We start from the raw sequence: 18,981 nt of genomic DNA, 5'->3' as shown, positions 1-18,981 counted from the left end.
GAGTCAAGGAGACCATGTGATCTGGGACAGGGAGGGTGGGAGGGCAGGTGTGTGTCAGGGTCGCGAGGAGGGGGAGATCTGTAACTGGGCCATCAACCTGAGGAGCCTCCATGCCAAGGAAGGGGATGCTAATTGAAGCCTAGAATTGGGGCAGGCTGGTGGAGAGCTGAGCCAGGCCATGGAGCCCTCCCAAAGGCTGGGACAGCCACACGGGAGCCGAGTCCACGACAGAATGGTGCACACAGGGTCAGGGCAGATGATGGAGTGCCAGTTGGAGCTGTCTCGAGGGTTGACGTAGGGATAGCTACTTTGTCAGCTTTGCTGGGGTGAGGGCATATCTGAAAGTGAACAATCAAAGGCGGACGCTGTATCTTTGAGGACACATGCAGGAGGGAAAGAAAAGCAGCCCTGGAGTGACCTAATCCTACCATTCTGTTCTTCCTTTCCTTCCTCCCCACTCCCCACCCGCCCTGCGTCCCTCTTCATTAGGCACGTCTGTGAGTATGGGCTGGGGCTGATGGAGTGATTTTGGCAGATATGTCCCTGCTGGAGAGGGGAGGTTTTGGCCAGGATTGTCTTCCCAGCTGGTGTGACTTCAGATTACTGACAGAAATGTCTCAGGGTGACTTTGGTGATTATGTGCAGATGTATCTTCAGGAGATGAACCAAAGGGAGCAGCGGGGCTCTCGCACCCAAGCAGCCTCTAGGCCGGAGGGTTTCCTGGAGGCGGTTGGACTTGTGTTGTTACTTGAATAGGGAAAGGAAGGGCCACCAGGGACCCTCTGAGTTCAGCACGCTTTAGAGTCCCTTGAAGGTTTTATTAACAGAGGAGGTTATCATGGCCCTGCTTCCAGAAATCCTGACTCCATGAGGCCAGAGTGGGCTCAGGAATTTGCCTTTGGTCTCAGAACGTCCAAGGGTTTGGAAGTAGGTGGCCTGGGAACCACACTAAGAGAAATGTGTTTTGGAGGGAACTCAGCACTTGAAAAGGGCACGGGGCCAGGGCTGTGAGACCTGTCGTGGTCCTTCAGTGACGGGCTCGGTGCAGGTCTCGTCCCCTCAGATACGGTGATGTGTGCAGCACTTCTCTGCAGGACTTTCGTGAGGACGAAATCCTGACTTAGGTGAAATCCCTTTGAACAGTATACACTTTTCTGTAGATGCAAGCTGTTGTCATCACTTTTACAATTACAATAAAAATGTTCCAAAGAGTCCGCCTGGGTTGATTGAAGCCAGGAAAGGGGAGGGGAGGAGAGAAGTGAATCGGACGATCTCCGAAGACCCATAGCTTCTGGCATCTTCTTCCAACAAGAAAATTCAAGGAATTGCCCTCTCCCTCCCCCTAGTCCAGGTTCAAATCTATTTCTGCAAATCTATTTCTTTACCATGTGGGTAGCTACTTCAGTCGTGAGATAGATGGGTAGCAAGAAGAGAGGTCCCAGAGCTCCCTAATTACAGCACCTTCTGGATCGATCACCTTTCCCTTTTCTCTGGTGCTGATGTTGCTTAAACTGAGCAATTAGACCTGTGTTGCGAGCTCCTGGCACGAGTGACCCAGCCTGCCCTGGGTGGTTTTGCTGATGTCCTGCGGCGTGAGGTTGGGGTGGGATACCCTGCACCTAGAGTTTCTGTTCTGTGCATTGCTTCTCAAGCCAGGTCCTGGCTGCTAGATGTCCTGTGGAAGGGGGTGGGTTAGACAGGGCCCCCGTGGTGCACAGCTTCAGGGGACGTGCTTCCCAGAGAACACAGTGTCACTCTCCCTCTGGAGGTGGATGGTGGCAGCCCTCCCTGGAAGGGCCGCAGCCCGGGGCATCCCTGTTTTGTTACTAAACTCTTCTGCTTCCTTGCTGCTATGGTCTTTATTCTCAGTTGGGGTGTCTGATGAGGTCAGTAGAAATGTATATAATTAAAGAATGATAATGATAACAGTGATCAAGATGAGTTTGTCCCCTGACTATACTTGGTTTAGGAATACATGGAGAAGCAATCATTTAATAAATATTTGTTGAGCGTGGCTGTGTATCTAGCAGTGTGCAGGTCACTGAGGGGGGACCGGAGTCGGGGAGAGGGGTGGAGAGGGACCCAGTGAATAAGCCATTTTCAGATAACAGAATGGCAGCTCCCTTCGTTCAGTCTGCATTTTTGGTGACTCCTTGCAATGTCGAGTCCTGGGACATGGGTACCATGCTAGTTCCAGCTTTGCTGGAATTCTGAGGTTGTCCGGGTGGGGCTAGGAGTCGTTTTAATGTGGAAACACAGGGGGTCACATTCAGAAATGGAATCCGGGTGTGCCCAACACAGCTCTTGACTCACTTTCCCCACGGCTTGTGGATTTGAGGGTGTGGACTGGGGTTTCCGGTCTCTCCAAGGAAGGTCTGGTGTTACTCAGGGTGGCCGACACTCCCTTTCCGAGCTCTCCAGGTCAGCACTCTTAGTGAGTTAGCTTCTTCTACCTCCAACCCGGGCCTCCGGCCCGCTGTGGCCACGTGCTATAGCTGGGCCTCCAGAGCTTAAAATAGCAGTATGAGCTGGCTGCTTTGCATGTGGGGAGCCCGCCTGAGCATGCTGGGGCAGCTGCCTGGAGTTGGGGCTCCGCTGGCTCTAACCACTGGGGTGGGCAGTATTCTTTGGGGATTTCTTCTAGGCTCAGGGCTGGGGGAACAGGAGGTGGTGGGTTGGGGGCTCAGGTGTGGGTGGTGCAGAGGGGAAGCAGAGAGCTTGTCTTTCCTAAGACCTTTTAAGGGAAGGCCTCGAACCTGACCGCAGAACCTCCTACTGCAGAACTCAGAGGCCTTCGGCTTGGTGTCCTGTCTGGCCCTAGCCCTGGCCCTTGGTACTGCCCAGGGTTAGCCATGTAGGGTCCCATTCTGGCCTAAATGAAGGGAGAAAATGAGGCGCAGAGGTGGGGTCGAGGGTGCTGCTGTGTCCGGTCACGGTGGCAGGATCAGCATGAGAATGCAGGCATCCTGAGCCTAGTCAGGTGGGCACTAACCACTGGTCTCCCTCACTCCCCAGTTGTCTCCTCTTGGGAAGCCAAGATGGCACCTAGAGGATTGGCCAGGGGCATCCTCCAGGCATTCCTTCGTCCAGCAAGTGCTTACTGAGTACTTGACAGGGGGGGAAGCTCTGTTCTTTGGTGGAAAGATAGCAAGGAATAAAACAGACCAAATCCCCGCCCTCACGGAGCTTCCTTCTGGTGGGGGAGAGAGATCGTAAACAATCAGTTAACCGAAAGGTAGAGGAATACCCTGTTTTATTGTGCTGCGCTCTGGTGCACTTTGTAGATACTGCATTTTTCACAAATTGAAGGTTTGTGGCAACTCTGCATCGGGCAAGTCTGTTGGTGCCATTTTTCCAACAGCATTTGCCTACTTTGGTCTCTGTGTCACATTTTTGTAATTCTCACCATATTTCAAACTTTTCATTATTATTACATTTGTTATGGTGATCTGTGATCAGTGATTACAACTGGCTGAAGGCTCAGATGATGGTATTTTTTAGCAATAAAATACTTTTAAATTAAGGTATGTACTTTTTTTTTTTTTAGATCTGATGCTATTGCATACTTAATAGACTACAGAAGTTTAAACGGAACTTTTATATGCTCTGAGAAACCCCACATTCGTTTGAGTTGCTTTATTGCAATATTTGCATTATTGTGATATTCACTTGGTTGTGATATTTGCTTTATTAGAGTGGTCTGGAACTGAACTCGCAACAGCGCCGAGGTATGCCTGTAAATTATGTAGTATGTTGGGGATAAGTGCTGTGGAAAAAGCTGGACAGGGTAAGAGAGATTGTGTGTGCTGGGGGAGTACAGTTTTAAATGGCGTAGTCGGGGAAAGTCTCATTGAGAAGGTGGCATTTGCGTGAAGGTGTAAAGCAGACGAGAGAGTTGGCCACAGAGATCTAGAGGAAGAATGTTCCAGTTGTGGAAACAGTCAGTGTGAAGGCTCTCCTGGAAGAAACAGCAGAATGGACGGTGTGGCCATGGTGGAGAGAGTGAGTGGTGTGTGTGTGAACTTTGTCTTTTACTCTGAGAGAGATGGGAAGCCATTGGAAGGTTTTGAGCAGAGTAGTAACCTGGTCTGACTTACATGGTAAGGTCATGGTAGAATGGGAGCTAATTTCAGTTGTCTTTCTCCGGTGATTGGACCACCTGGGGGGCACTGCAGGAGACCAGACAGAGGGGCTGCTCCATCCCTTCCCCGTGACGTGTCTGGCCTCCGTTCCTACTCCCACACCCTCACTGTGGGACCTTTCCTACCAGAGGGGAGGACAGGATGGGGCTGGGTGTCTTCTCCTGGCCGCGGAGTTCCTTCTGAAGGGAAGGGAGCCGGCTGTTACAGTGGTCTGCTAGAGCCTCTGGGTACTGGCTCTCAAGAGCCTATTAATAAACGATAGGAAAATTTGCCAGCTATTAAGCCACCAGTAGCCTGAAATTGGCCATGGGAGGAAGTATCGACACCATGGAAATCGGCAAGGACTACAGGAGAGCTGGTTGTTAAGCATTTCCCAGCCTGCCCCTGGCTTGTCATCTCCACTCTGCCTGGACTGTGGTTTTGGAGAACGGGGCCTATGTTTGCTCTCATTTGGCAAAGCACATATATGTGTTGCTGCTGAGTGAAGTCAGAAAGAGCGAGGGACACGCTGGCTGAGGGTTTGATGCAAGCTGGTGTGTTGCCCAGGCTCGTCCCCCGGTGCCGCAATGTGGGGCTTCTCTGTCACTCCTGGCTAGACCATCCTGATGCATGAGTGCTCTCTCATCTTATTCCTTGCCTTTCCTCGGCCTCCCTCTGTGTATGGAGCATGCCATGCGCATGCCTCATTAGGGGTCAGCTTTGTGAGGCAAAACAGGGTCCACTCGGTGTAAGGGAAGATCTCCGGGTTAGAAGTCAGGAGACATAGATTCAGTCCCACCTCTGCCACTAACTGGCTTTGACAAGCCCTCTCCTCCCTTTGGTGCCTAGTTCTCTCATTTATACACCAAGACAACTTCCCTGCTTATGTATCTTGCAGGAGTGTGGTGCCTATCACGTGTGCTCGTAAGCATGAAAGCGCCTTGAACTAGCTGAGTCACAGGTCTCTGCTCACCGTGTTCGGGCATCTGGGACCCCTCTCCTCTGCCTCCTTCAGTGAGGGTGGCAGCTCAGCATGCATCTCGTCTTTTCTAAGAAGCCTTCCCAGATAGGCCAGGCCTCCCTGGGCAAGTCCTCTGAGCACTCAGTCCGTGCCCCCTACCCTGGCATGTGTGCATGCGCTTCTGTCATCGGCTTCCCTTTCATTTTGTTGCTCTTCCCCCATATGGACCATTAGGTCTTAAGGGCCAATGCTCCTCAGTAACACCCACAGTGGCGGGCCCAGGATGGGCACGTCGTGGGAGCTCAGGAAGTCGTCAGTGATTAGTAACTGGTGTAGTGTCCTTTGTCGAGCTCATATGAAACACATGGGATGGATCCAGAGTGTGTGTGGATGGCAGGTTCTGTCCATTTGATAAAGCAGTTTCCCAGACAAAGCCTCATCTGTCCCTCACAGTCGTACCTAGCCCCCGTTCACAGATAAGAAAATGGAAGTGTGCTCATTCATTTAGACAATGTATCAGTATATACTGTGCTCGGACAGCTTTAAGCTTCTCACCCAGGTCACACAGATAGTAAGTGCCAGAGTTGGGGCCGGGGCCCCAGCCCTTCATTCTGCCTGGCTCCCTATGGCACAAGTGTTTGTCTTATGCTTTCCCTTTAGGAGGCAGACAGGGCTGCACAAGTCGAGTGGAGCGTGCATTCATGGAAGGATCAGGGATAAGCCAGGTTGGATGCTGGTCAGGCTCAGGCTTGGGGGTGGAGGGAGAGAGGGGCCGTGCCAGTGCCCAGTGCCTGTCCCTGCTGTGTCCGGCTGAGGCTGCGGGCTGCCATTTCCTCTGGCAGCAGTGTGGGGGAGGGGAAGAGCAGGTGTGCCCTGGCAGCGGGCCCAACTGGGATATGGAAGCGCCCCTTGGGGCCAGAGCTTGGGGGATGAGTGACATGCAGCCACCCAGACACATTGGGCCTCGCAGAGCACAGCCGCATTCTCTGAGCTCCAGGCTGGACATCCAAGTCCTCTGGTGCCTCAGGAGATGGCCAAATCTGGTGGGTGACCCCAGAAAGGGCTTCCAGAAGGGAGGGCAGATCCTAGTGATTTAGCAAGGTGAGCACCCACCAGAAAGGCTGAGGGCAGTGTCAGGTGTGTCCAATACATGGGTTGAGGTGAGTACGGATGGTGGAGGTGGGGGTGATGCTTGGGGGCCATGTGGATGATGTTGAGGGACTCAGTTAATTTTGCTTCACATTTCTGAAGTGTCCTCCACATATCAGGCTGGTTCTGCAAGAGGAACACGGGTGAGTTCATCCCTCAGGTCTTCCCGTAGTCTTGTAGGAAGACATTTATGCAAACAGCCATGATACAAGTCAGAGTGAAATGAGTGCCCCAAAGAGAGGTTAGGAACAAGAAGAGGGCCTCTTAGTTTGGGGGGGGATCCTTAGGATCAGAGTTTCATTCATGGAGGATGTGGCATTTGAGATGAGTCCTGGCCCACCTACTGCAGACAGAGATGGGTGGGGGGAGCCGTTGTGGGTGGAGGGCAGTGCATACGCCAGAGTGTGGAGACCGGGAGGTGGAGACGTGTCCGGGAAATGGTGAGGAGATCCAACTGCGGGGGGATAAGGCACAGGTCAGGGACTCATGGGAAATAAGGCCCGCAAAGCACAGTGTAGAAGGTCTTGAATGCCAAGCTTGAGTGTGTGTGTTAAAGCCCTGGAGAGCGGGCGAAGATTTGGAGCTGGTGAGAGGGGGCAGTGTGGCACCTCAGAGCCCTGTCTGTGGTTCGTGGTGGTGGCAGCATGTGGCAGGGGGCCATTGGGGGAGGACGGGAGGCAGTAAGGAGACTGGCAGGTGGGAGGCGGACTGGGGCTGGCAGTCTCAAGGCGGGGAGGCTGTGGCAGGGAACGTGTGTGCGTGCCGTCTGCATTCTGGGCATGTGCTGGGCAAGTCTGGGTCAGGAAAACATGGTTGGGTACGCATCACGTTAAGATTGGGTTACCGCAGCTCTTGCTGGGACAACCTGAGAGGTTTTGGAAGAACACTGCAGGACTGCAAAGGGTGTGGTTTGTGACCATTTTCATCCCAGCTACTTGGAGACGAGAGCTGCCTCCAGGTTTGGGATGAATGCTTCTCTGAGCCCCCTCGGCTGGAGGTACCCTGACTGACTCGGCCGCATGGACACGGGTCCTCAGGCAGAGGCAGGAGAGATGCAGTGGGATTTTGGCCGGCGTGACTGCCTCACTTTACCGAAGTGGCTGGCGGGAGTTCAGAGACCACAAGTGGCTTCATGCACCATCAGACTTGAGTCCTTCAACAGCCAACTTCTACCCAATGGGGATGCCCAAATATGTCTTCCCTCACCCATTCACCACACTGCACCTCCTACTCTCTTCAGCTCAGGGGCAAGCTCCCTTCCTGTGAGGGTTCAGAGCCGGTGGAATCCGGGGCATTGTTTCTTCCTCCATCTTCTTTAGAGTATCCCCAAGTGCTCCTAACACGCTGCTCTCCCCTACAGTGGTCCCAGGCCCAGGGAGGGATGGAGGGAAGAGGGGAGGCAGCAGTTTCTCAATCAGCGGATGGGTCCCAGCTGCAGGGGCCGGCTTCGCAGGCAGGCTGGATGCTGGGTCAGGGGGCGCTGGCCCAGGCCGCAAGTCAGTGCCCTCCACGGGGTGGTTCAGGAATACTGGATTTGCTGGGTCAGTGAATATCCACTGGTGCATGGCAATAAACCTCAGGCTTCGTCACACTTCCCTGTGCCTGGCGGTCTGGCCTTATCTCATCCTCCCTGAAGCCACCTGCCCTCTTTGATAAGTACTTATAACAAATCCTTTCTTTCTCTCTGTCTCCCTGGAGTGAATGGCTCCGTGTGTGTGCGTGTGCGGGTCCGGGTACATCTGTCCAGCACAATGCCTTGCACACCAGTCCCTTTAGGGATGCTGATGGGTCTTGGGAAGAAAGATGGTGCTGGTTTGGGACTCTCTTGGGAAAAAGGGCCTGAGAGCCCAGGGTGGGCATCACCCCGGTGGGCCACCAGCCTGTGCTTCCAGGGCTCAGCGTCTGCTGTTCCCTCCCACTCTGTACACCTGCTCAAGGAAAAGACTGTTGTCCTTTGGGACTGGCCATTCTCACTCTTTGCATAAAGACTTCCCTGCTCTAAGCCAAGGTCCATTTTTCTAAAGTGTGGCTCTCCCTCACTCAAGAGCCCCGCAGAGACCCTCGTCACTTCACTCACGTGCTTGGTGGTGTTTAAGAGCCAGCGTGCCAGCGTGCCAGGGGCCATGCGAGCCAGCGTGCCAGGGGCCAGAGTGCAGAGGTGATGGCACAGTCCGTGCTCTCAAGGGGCGCACAGTCTCAGGCTCAGGGAGCTCGGTGAACAGGCAGTGCCGTGCTCTGATGGGCTCCGCAGCTCCAAGGAGGGGCCGCACAGTTCAGGAGGAGGCCACATGGGTGCCACCCGGGCTGTGAAAGTTAGCCACTCACAGCGTGTGTGGAAAGGGAATTCCAGACAGAGGAAGCGGTGACCTCGATGTGCGTTCACCTTGGTGGGAGTGTCTGCAGCAGGGGGGTGCAGGGGTTGGAGTCGACAAGAGGAGTAGGGGGTGGGGACGCTCTGTGCAGATTTTTAACTGGCATCCAGGGTCATCTCTGCTCCAGCCCCACCTCTGTGCCATGTGGACTTTCTGCGAAGCTTTGTTTTGTCTGGGCATGTGGGCGTGCCCTTCCCGGATGTCCTGGGCACTCTTCTCATTCCAGCACACTCTTTCTCCCACCCTCTGCCTGTCCAGTCCCATTTCACAGGGGGGAATTGCAGGGCTGGAAGTCTGGAAAAAGCCTGGAAGAACCAACTAGTCCAAGCTCCCTGTTTTGTAGTTGAGGAACTAGAGATCACATAGGTAACTAGTATCCTGAGGTTTTGTTGCTTAGGTGGCCCGAGATGACCATACAACTGGAAGGCCCTTCCTCATGATGCTGGCTTGCCCCGTGCACACCCTGCAGTGAGCTCCCATTCATTTGTTATCAAGCGTTTATTGAGCCCTGCTGCTGGTCAGGCATTGTACTGGGTACACGGTACTGAGAAGAACAGACCCAGTCCCTGCTGCCCTCGGTTCATGGTCAGGTAGGAGAATCAGGCAGCAAACTGTCACTCAGGGAAACATGTGCTTTCAAACTGGGACGAGGGCTAGGCAGGAAGAGGCAAATGATGCCAAGACTGTATTATTGATGGGCAGGGGAGCTTCAATTTAGCCAGCAAACCAGAAGAAACATCTTTGAAGAATTTGCAAGAGCTTAGGCATGAGTAGAAGTAAGTCAGGCAGTGAGTTGAGGAAGAGCGTTCCGGGCAGAGGGAAGAGCATGGGCAAAGACTCTGGGGAGAAGCGAGCTCGGAGGGTTCACTGGCTGGGGCATAATGAGCAAGAGGAGAATACTTGCAAATGGGGCTGGACAGGTAGGCTGGGGCCAGTGGTGCCAGACCTTTAGGATGCTTCAGGAATTTGGATTGCAATAGAAAAGTAGACTAGCAAACACACACACACACACACACACGCAGGCATGCACGCACTCCTAATCTCAGGAAAACGGGAGCATGGTGAGTGAGAAGATGGTGTTGGCTGTCCTGTGAAGAGGACTCGGGGCCGGGGTGGGGCCGGGGTGGGGCCAGGGGCTCTGTCCCAGGCTGCAGCAGGAGCCCAGGTGAGACACAACGTAGGATGGGGCCAGGGCAGTACCCGTGGAGAAGGAAGTAGAGGGTGCCTCACTGGATAGGACTTGTGTTTGATCGGAATGAGACAAATGGCAATGGGGAGTCACGGGTGAATCTTGGGCTTCGGGCATAAGCAGCGGGGTGAGTGTTAGGCCGTTTATTGAGAAGGGGAGGGTACGGCCAGGGGAGCAGGGCTAGGGCAAGGTCAGTCCCTCTGGGGCATGTGAAATTGGAGCTGCCTGTGAGGCAGCTGGTGGGGCTGCCAAATGGGAGCTGGGTATGTGCACTTGGGGCCCAGAAGCCGGGGCAGGCCCAGGTAAACGTGTAGGTGACATCAGCAGGTGGATGGCCCTGGAACGAACGGGATGGCCAAATGCAGGAGTGTTGGGCAGAGAAGAAGGGGGCCCAGAACTGAGGGCTGTCCGAGGAGAAGGAGCTGTTGGTCCTTACCCTTAGAATTGGAGCCACAGAATATTTTGTATCGATTACGTGTTGTATCTTTGTTCAACTGCATTATAATTCGATGGGAACTGGGACCATATTTACTATCGTAATTACTGATAATCATAATAGTGCCTCAATTCCTTTGAACATTTCTGTTTCAGACACTGTTCTATGTGCACTGCAGTTTTAACCTTTAATCTCTGTCTTACTGCCTGGGGAAGTGTGCATTATCATCTCCATTTTATGGTTGGGGAAACAGATACGTGGGGCAAGAGACGCAGATCCATCTAGTCCCAAAGCCCAGAGAGTTTCCACACCGTTATTTTATGGTTGGGGAAACAGATACGTGGGGCAAGAGACGCAGATCCATCTAGTCCCAAAGCCCAGAGAGTTTCCACACCGTTACTTTGCTAGAGCTCGGCTCTCCGTGGCTGGGTGGGGTGGTGGGTTCGGACAGGCGGTATTGACGCCATCTGAGCATATGCCATGGTTTCTCACGGAACCAGGCCGAACTGGCCCACAGTCACTGGGGCATGTGGTATGTGCTGAGTGGTGTTGGTGTTCCTGACGATCCATGCACACCTTCCACCTGGTTCCTCATGATCTAGAAGCCTGACTTGCAGCACTCCTGACCAGATCATGAGCAGTACAGTTGGTCTACAGCTGTGACCCTGTTTCCTTGGAGCTAACTGCCCGCAGGGTCAGCAACACACACTCTGACCAGTGTGCTCACCTCTCAGTGTGGTGTGTGGACACACAGCTGAGGGACCCTTCACAGTCAGAGCCAGGAATGGCCTCTGACAGGGGCTCATCACAGCCAGCACTTGGGCTCTGAGACGTGACCGTAGCACTGGGGAGCTCACAGGGACTAGGGAGGCTGACCTGCATGGTGCTTAGAGCTCCTCCAAAAGGCGTGGCCCACGGGGGATGGGGAGGGGTGGTTTGGTTCCTGTTGGCTCCTGTCGGTCTTCCCCGTTTTCCCCTTCCTACCTTTCCTGAGTCTTCCTCCACAATGGCCTTCTGATCCATAAGCTTATTTATCCATCTGTCCGTTTCCTCACGATCCCATGCTGCTCTATGTGTTGGGAATATGGCTGTGAACAAAACAGTTGACCCTGTGGCCTTTCCACTCTGTTATCTGTAGCTGGGAAATTTAAATTTCCTTAGTTCCCTTGTCAGGTTTTGATGGCCTCAGATAGCCTGCTTTCCAGGAACAATTCCATAGATTTCTGGCTTGGGTCCCATCCTCTGGTTAATCAACTTGGGGCTCTCAGGCTATCCTTAGAGAGAACTCGGGACTTAGGCATTAGGCATGGTGGTCTGCCTTTCCCCTCTACCAGCTGACACATTCTGAGTACCTGCCCTGTGGGTGGTCCCTGTGACAGGCCCCGGGGTGGGGGGTGGGGGGTGGGGGTGGGGTGGGGGAGTGGGCAGGGGGAGGGATGAAGTGATTCAGACACAGCCCCTCCCTCCTTTGGGAAGCCCAGTGGCCAGAGCAGAGGCATGTGGGCAAGCTGTAATTGCAGGCTGAACAAACAGCTGGGGACTCAAAGGAGGGAGGAGCAGACCTCTTCCCAGAGAATGAGGTACCCTTGGTACACTGTCCTGAGCAATTCTAACTTGTGAACCGTGCCAAACCCTCTTTGTTTGTGTGTTTTCCTCACGAGTCTCAGAAATTAAACACATACAAAATAGAGCTACCCCCTAGTTCTTTTTTACTCTGATCTTTTCACTGGCATTGTTACCATCATTCCTGAATCCTGGCCAAGTACGGGTACGCATGACCTTGTAGCATGACCTTGTAGCTGTTTAATTTCCCTGGCAAAGAGCCTTGCCCCGGCTTCTGGGCCCTCCTAACCATTCCTTGCCTACTGAGCCTTCACGCAAACATTGTGGGGTATGGGCCCCCTGCTAGGGACCTCTCCAGCCTTTTTCTCTTTTGGCACCATTGGTAAATGGTTTGCCAAAAAAGATCCCAATTTTGGAGTTTAAAAACTGAGATGAGGTAAGACTCCCTTCTCCTACAGTGGTGGCCCATCTCACACGTTCCTTAGGATAGCAAATACCACCACGTGTCTAACCTGAATTCTCCGTGAGACTGCCCTGTTTGAAGCTTAGGGGTACGGGATACCTCGTGAGCTGCGCACGCTGCCGAACACGGAAATATTCAGTGCAGGTCAGGAAGGGGATCTGTGTGGGCCCATCAGCTCTGATTGTGTGTGGGTGAGTGAGAGACCAAAGCTCAGCTCTGGCTCACACTGCAGGCCTGAGAAACTCAGGAAGAGGCAGAGAGAGCTTGGCATTTACTCTGAGCCCACATCTCCCCAATTGCCAGTCAGCGGAGACTTTGCATGTTGATTTCATGTATTCATTTCTCTTTCTCCCCTCTGGGAATTCTGTACTTGCTTCACTTTTTTTTTGGTTGTTGTTTAAAAAAAAAAAAAAAAAAGGAAAGGAAAGGCAGCTCTGCCTTGTTCACATGCTCAGAGATCCTCAAGGGCAGGCTATGTCTTCCAGCTCCCCTGAGCACGGCGAGTGGTTGAGGATCAGGGCTGGGCAGGAGACATGGTGTCTCAGGCCACCTTTGCTCTCTGGTCGTTACTTCTGCACCCACAATCTAAGAAATTGGGGCAACCACAGCAGCTGATCCTCTCACCTCTCCACGCTGCTGCCAGGTCCAGCTTCCTAGGGCACCAATGTTGTCATGTGCTTGGGAAGCTCCAGGATGCGGTCCAAACTGTTCCTGTGTCATGCAAGGCCGTGCAAAGTAGCTCACTTTGATTCCCAGGCACCTTCTCCTGCTCCAGGCAGGCCTGGTTCCTTACTGCCCACTCAGTATACCATACCCACGCCTTCCTGGGATGCCCTCACACCTCCTCTCTCCCTGTCCACACCCACTCCAGGGGGTCCAAGGGACCCCTCTCCGCTGGTCCTGTCATGGAACTGTCTATATTGCTCTGCTTTGGGCTTCTGTATGTACAGTCTTGGAGTGGGGGCAGAAGGCTTTTGGTTTTTTTTTTTTTTTTTTTTTGAGGTCCTTTTATCTAATGACCTCTCATCAGGACATGCAATTTCAGGTTCCCTGTTGTGCTTTTAGATTCTGCCTTTTAGACTGGAAGATTCCCAAGGATGGGTACTAGGTTTTGAGCCCAAGAGAGTAAAGAAATGGGCTTTGAAATCCTACCATTTCCTTATCTGTAAAATGGGGATAATAACATTCCTATTCTATAGGGTTGTCATGAGGACTCAGTGAGTTACTATGTGTGAAGCTGGGTGCCTGGGATATAATGAGGACTTGCAAATCTCTGTTGCTCTTATTATCCTGATAATGACTAAGCTGGGTGCCCTGATGGAACATCATTGAACTTTGTTAATGGACTGAAGACCAGGACTTCAATGCCCTCCCAACAATGGTGACCTGGAGTGAGCAGAACTCTTACCCTGGGCAGCCACCTCTTCCCCTTACCTTGTCCTTCACCCTGGCCCACCAGGGCCTCCACTGCTGAGGAAATAATTACGGCCCAAACCCACTTATAATCAGGAATGCAGGTGGAACGATCCAGGGACAACGCAGAGGCTATTCTTACTGAACAAGGTGTGAGTTGATGAAAAAAAAAGAGAGAAGATAGGAGGGGCCAACCTGGGAGGGCCTGTGCTGACACAGAGTCTCCGCCTGAGGCTAGTGTTACCAGGCCCTTGTATTTGCTCAGCGCTTACAGTGCTCAGATGGGTCTCACATCTGCCAGCTCACTTTATTCTCACGACACCTCTCTGGGGGGAGGCTCTATTAATCCGCATTTTAAAGAGGAAGAAATAGTAGCTCAGAAAGGCAAACTACCTTGTCCTTGATCACACGGCTCAAAATTGAGCTCAGAGTGAAAAGCACGTCTCCTGACTCACAGTCCAGCTGGTAAATGATCTCTCCTGCATCAAAGAAGTAATGTTATGAGAACGAAGTGGCAGTGGGAGCCCATGGGAGCCGGTCGAGGCTGAAGAGGACAAAAGGTGTTAGCCATTCCAGTCAGGTGGCAGTGGGGTTGGTCGGGAGCCAGCCAGACACCTGCCCCTCATCTGTAGATAGCATCCAGAGGACCACTGTGCGCAACCAGGAGACCAAGGTGCCATGGCCATGACACTCACTAGGTTTCATTGCTGGGCTGCCCTCTAAGTGGGGAAGGGGCTTAGAATAGTAACACCATTGCAGTGTTCCCATTAAAGAAGCTGAGTGCTGGCCCCCCTGCCTCTGAGCCAGTGAGGGTGCAGACTCAGCAGAGCGCCACCACAGCCGACCCATGATGAGGCTCTTCAAGCCCCTCTGATTGGGATGAACGTCCCTCTCCCTCTAGGCCATAGCAGTTATGTTCTTGCCCACCACCTTGGTGGCTGATGTCCTTCTGTCTTCCTGACAAGATTTGAGTGTCTGAAGGGCCGGGAGCAGCACACCTTGTGTCTGTTTCCTCAAGGGTCTGGCCCCACGCTCAGCACATAGCAGGTGTGCAATACAGGTCTCATGGGATCCAGGTTGGGCATAATCACACTGCCACTCCCACGGAGGGCAGGAACTCTTCTATCCAGCCATCCTTGTCTAGCGCCTCCCAGAGGCCAAGCCCGGTGTTGGGTGCTGGGATACAGAGCCTGGTAAATACGGGGGGGGGGGGGCCTGCTCTCAGGGGCTCTCAGCACTCTTGCTGGTGGCAGAAAGGAGAGGTGGGCTCCTCACCCCCCAAGTCTTCCAGTTTTCTTTGTTTGCTAACTATGGTAGCTCCAGATCAGCTGTGCAGACTATGCGCAAGCCCAGGGGACACGGGTGCAATGTTTTACAGTAGGATGAAGGGCTCCTCCTGGATGTTCCTGAGCCCCTAGCAAGGGAGTTCTTTGTCCTGTTTCCCCTGATCAGCCCCTTTTGTGCAGTCCTCACGGGGGAGGACCCAGCCTGGATCCGAGAGCACTCCTGCGTCACCCTTGGCATAGGCAGGATTCAGAGCGGCAAGGCGGGACCCTACTTCTGCCACCTACTCTTCTGAGCCCAGCTGGGGTCCCAGCCAGCACGGCATCCCACCCGGGAACGCGAGCACGGTGGGGGTTGGGGGGCCTCGCGCAGCTGCAGGAGTCTCGCGGAGCCGCGTGTGTGCTCGAGCGTGCGCGTGCGCGCGCGGAGGGGGCGGGGAGGGCGGTGCGCGCTCCGCGGAGGCCCCAAGCGCCTTTCCCACACCTCGCGCCTCCCCTGCGGTCTCTTTTCTCTGTGTGCGGTAGCCAGATCCACGTGTGCAAAAGCGTGTTTGCGCGTGTGTAGCAGGGAGACCGTGTGCCTCGGGTCGGAGAGGCTCCGTGTGCACAGGGGGCGGCGGCCAGCTCGACAGTGGCCGCGCTTCTTTCCTCCTCCTGTCCTCCCCAGCCCTTTCCTCTGGTTTCCTTGGGTCGTTGGTACCTCCAGCCATTCCCCTTCTCTCGCCGCCCCCTTTTCTCCCGTGGAAGAGACCAGCGCCTTCCGATGAAGGTTCTGGTTCACCCCCAGCTCCAGAGCCCTTGACATTTAGCGAGGGCTCGCGGCGCACTGGTATAGGCACACAGCAGAACGCTAATCCTATTAAAGATAGTGTGTCATTGGGGAGGGGGAGGCTGCCCGCCCCCCGGCAAGCCCGGTGCTCATTGGTCGAATGCAAAGCAGGGGGCGGGGCCGAGGGCCCGGGGAGGGGGCTCCGGGCGATTTCGGAGTCGGGAGTCGGGGCTGGGATTTCGCAGGGAAAGCCCAGCGGTGGCAGCTGCGGCGGATCCCTCGGCACTGCCCGCCGCGCGCCCGGGCAGCCCAGGGCCGGCGAGCAGCTCCGCAAACTCGCGGAGCGAAAGGAGGCGGAGCGCCAGCAAAGTGGTCGGGCTCCGCGCTGGGGCTGAGCAGGGAGAGGTGTGCTCGGGGACCTGGATCCTGGAGCCCTTGTGCCTCGCGTGGAGCGGCCAGTGCACCCGGGAGGCGAGCTGACGCTCTGGAAAGAAAAATCAAATTGCAGCCTCCCCAAAGACGTTAAGTTACGCAGGCCAGCCAGTTCCCGGAGAGCGTTCGCGAGCGCGCGTAGAGCCGAGCCGCGCCGCGCGGCGCCGCACCGCAGAGCCCTCCCGGGCCAGTCGGCTGGGAGCGGGGCGCCGTCCGAGAGGCAGCGGCCCCAGAGCACGGGGTCTGGCCGGGAGTGCGCCCCGGTGCAGAGAGGGGGCGTGCAGGGCTCCGCCAGCCCGCCCGCAGCCCGCGCCCGACTTGGGCGCCTCCTCCGTCCCACTCCGGGAGCGATGCCCCCCGCCCCTCGCGCCCCCCGGGAACGACGCGAGCATGGAGAAGTCGAGTAGCGAGGATTCTTCGATCCACCGGAGTCCATCTTTGGACAGCAAGGACTCGGACTTTGCCAAGCCGTCCACCTCGGGCCGCTCGTTCGGCCGCGGCTTCACGGCCGGCGCCTTCTACGGCACCGCGGGCTCCCGGGGACAGAGCCGCGCCGAGGCTGGCGTCAAGACTGACAAGTACCATGCACCCAAAGGCAGCAAGTACGTGGTGTTTTACCTGGACCTGTCCTTTGTTTTTCTCCTAGAATTTAAGAAGTGCAACATGGCCAGGGGCTGCCTCTGCTGCTTGAAGTACATGATGTTCCTCTTCAATCTGATATTCTGGGTAAGTCCTTGCGTTTCTCTCTCCTTTGCCACCTCTCCTCTTCGCTGCTTACCGTAATGCTACCCTCTTCCTCCGTGGTGCTGCATTGCCCTGCTTTCTGCACAACGGTAAGTGTGGGCTTTTTTTTTTTTTTTTAATCATTACCCCCCCCCCCCTTCATTCATCTTTCTTTCTCCTCAGTGGCTGAATGGAGGCTCCAACTTGCCAGTCTTCCAGGAGAGACTTACTCTACTCCTAGGTGGCTGGCAAAGTTTGCCGCCACCTTCTTCCCCTGTCAGAAACCCATGCTGCAAGTGCCTCCAACTGGGTAACCTGCAGAAATAGGTGTGGGGCCAGAATTTTTAACAGCTGTGACCTTGAGTCGAAGACAGGCACAAGTGTGGATGATTTTCGAGTATCTTCTTGTATTCTTCCTGAATATACAGAAGACAGTCAGCCGCGTTTTGTGGGCATGAGGTGGAGGGGTGGGAGGGATGGTCGAGGTCACTTCCTCTCACTCCTTCAGTGAGTCCCAGGAAGAGGAGAGGAGCCCCTGTCCCAAGCCGGGAGACGCGTTTGCTAGCCTGCAGATTTGCCCCTGAGTGTGGGGCTTGTGTGGGAAAGGAGAGTGTGGAAGGGATACTGCCATCGGGTGGCGGACAGCTGCTTTTGAGGGATTGCAGTGGACTGGGCAGGGAGCGGGCTGGCCATGTGCTCCCACCATGAACACCAGCGAGCCCTCCCAGGCTCCGGGAGCCCCCAAGACTGGAAGGGACAAAGGGAGTGCCCCTATCCTCCGTGAGAGATTATTTTCTAGAGAAGGTGTCAGTGGGTGGGGCAACTTGGAATCGCTCTCTGTTCTCTGTGATTCTGAAGGCCCCGGGCACACACATGTGCATGCGTGCATAAGGAATACAAGTTAGGCAAATTTTAAAACTTCTTAAATTCATATCTCATGGCTTCTTCATCCCAGCTGCTGCCTCTGCCTTTCTTCGCCAGAGCCCCAGCGTCCTCAGCACAGATGTTTGGCTCTGCCCCAGGGCCTGTCCTCCTGCCTGCTGGAGGCTGTCAGCTGCCCAGGGTCCAGAAGGAGCCCTGGGGGCAGGAGAAAGTCATTCACAGTGAAGCTGGGTAGAAGCGGTTGTGCTTTGATGTTCAGCACTCGTGTGAAGTGACCTGCTTTAACTGACAAACTTTTTTGGGTGTGCATGTGGGGTGACTTTTCCCACAGAAGGGAAGAGCTCAGGGCTGGGTGGGAAGAAGACGGGATCTAGTCTTGGTTCTGTGTTAGCTTCTCTTGTGACCTTGGGCAAATCGCTTTATCCCTTAAGCACTGGGTTTCCTTTCTAGTCTGGGGGAGGGGAGGTTATTGTGATGGCCTCCCTCATGTCTGACCTCATTAGTTATGGGACGTCCTGCATCCTTTCCTTCCCTCTGGGGAGGGAGCCCCCTTCCTGGCCTGGGGCACAGGCCGCTGCTTCTCTTTTGAGGAGCCCAGTTTGAGATTGTTTCAGTTGGATTTCCCCAGATGCCTGCCTGGTCTGGGGCCCTCTGGCCACTGCTGTTAGGATGTTATCTGTCCTGTGGTGAGGGTTTTGTGGAAACCGGGGCTGAACCATTGGAATGTCAAGAATGATTTCATGGCCGCCTTTGGGCAGGTGCTCCTGGTCCTCCGACTCATTTGCCAGCATCAGTGTCAGGCAAGTGGTGGTGTGTATTTGGTGCCTGAGATTTACACGAGTGCTGCCTACACTTTTATCGTGGAGTTTCCTTCTCTGCCCTTGTTCATAGTCTCAACCTACCTTTCTGCCTTGCCGAACTCTGCATATCTTACCACTTACTAGAAAGCCCTTGGTGGGGAAGCTCAGGGCCTTGGCCAATACTGCCCACTCAGCAGCCCTCCTCCCCACCCCCACCCCGCCCCCTGCTGGTCAGAGTAGATATAACTGCCTGTGGCTCCTTTCTCCAGCTCGGTCCCTACTTCGTTTCCATCCTCCTCACACCTGGGCACAGGGGTCCTTGCCCTGCACATTGTCGGCATTCATTATAAGTTTGTGAGTGAGTGAATGGACGGCCAGAGTGGTAAATCCACATCTTCCTGCGTGGTAGGGATTCCCGAATCCCC

At 54.6% G+C, this 18,981-nt stretch overlaps 1 protein-coding gene across 7 annotated transcripts in view; it reads left to right on the top strand.

Annotated features, from left to right (window-relative positions):
• The window catches only part of TSPAN9 (tetraspanin 9), a 194,038-nt gene that overhangs the window by 95,204 nt on the left and 79,853 nt on the right, over positions 1-18,981 (top strand). For 6 of the 7 annotated variants that reach the window (XM_045874046.3, XM_045874047.3, XM_045874043.3 and 3 more), the window contains one exon: positions 16,798-16,877. In XM_045874046.3, the coding sequence (XP_045730002.1) occupies positions 16,815-16,877 (63 nt within the window). In that variant the 5' untranslated portion in view covers positions 16,798-16,814. Of the gene's footprint in view, positions 1-16,119; positions 16,878-18,981 lie in introns of those variants that run through there. The other variant, XM_045874042.3, reaches the window with a different exon arrangement.

Source organism: Mirounga angustirostris, unplaced genomic scaffold (assembly GCF_029215605.1).
Source record: "Mirounga angustirostris isolate CCGP_5_RB_7025 unplaced genomic scaffold, mMirAng1.0.hap1 SCAF_5, whole genome shotgun sequence".
Taxonomy (NCBI): Eukaryota; Metazoa; Chordata; class Mammalia; order Carnivora; family Phocidae; genus Mirounga; species Mirounga angustirostris.
The sequence above is the reverse complement of the archived record's forward strand: the minus strand, read 5'-3'. Positions and strand labels throughout refer to the sequence as shown.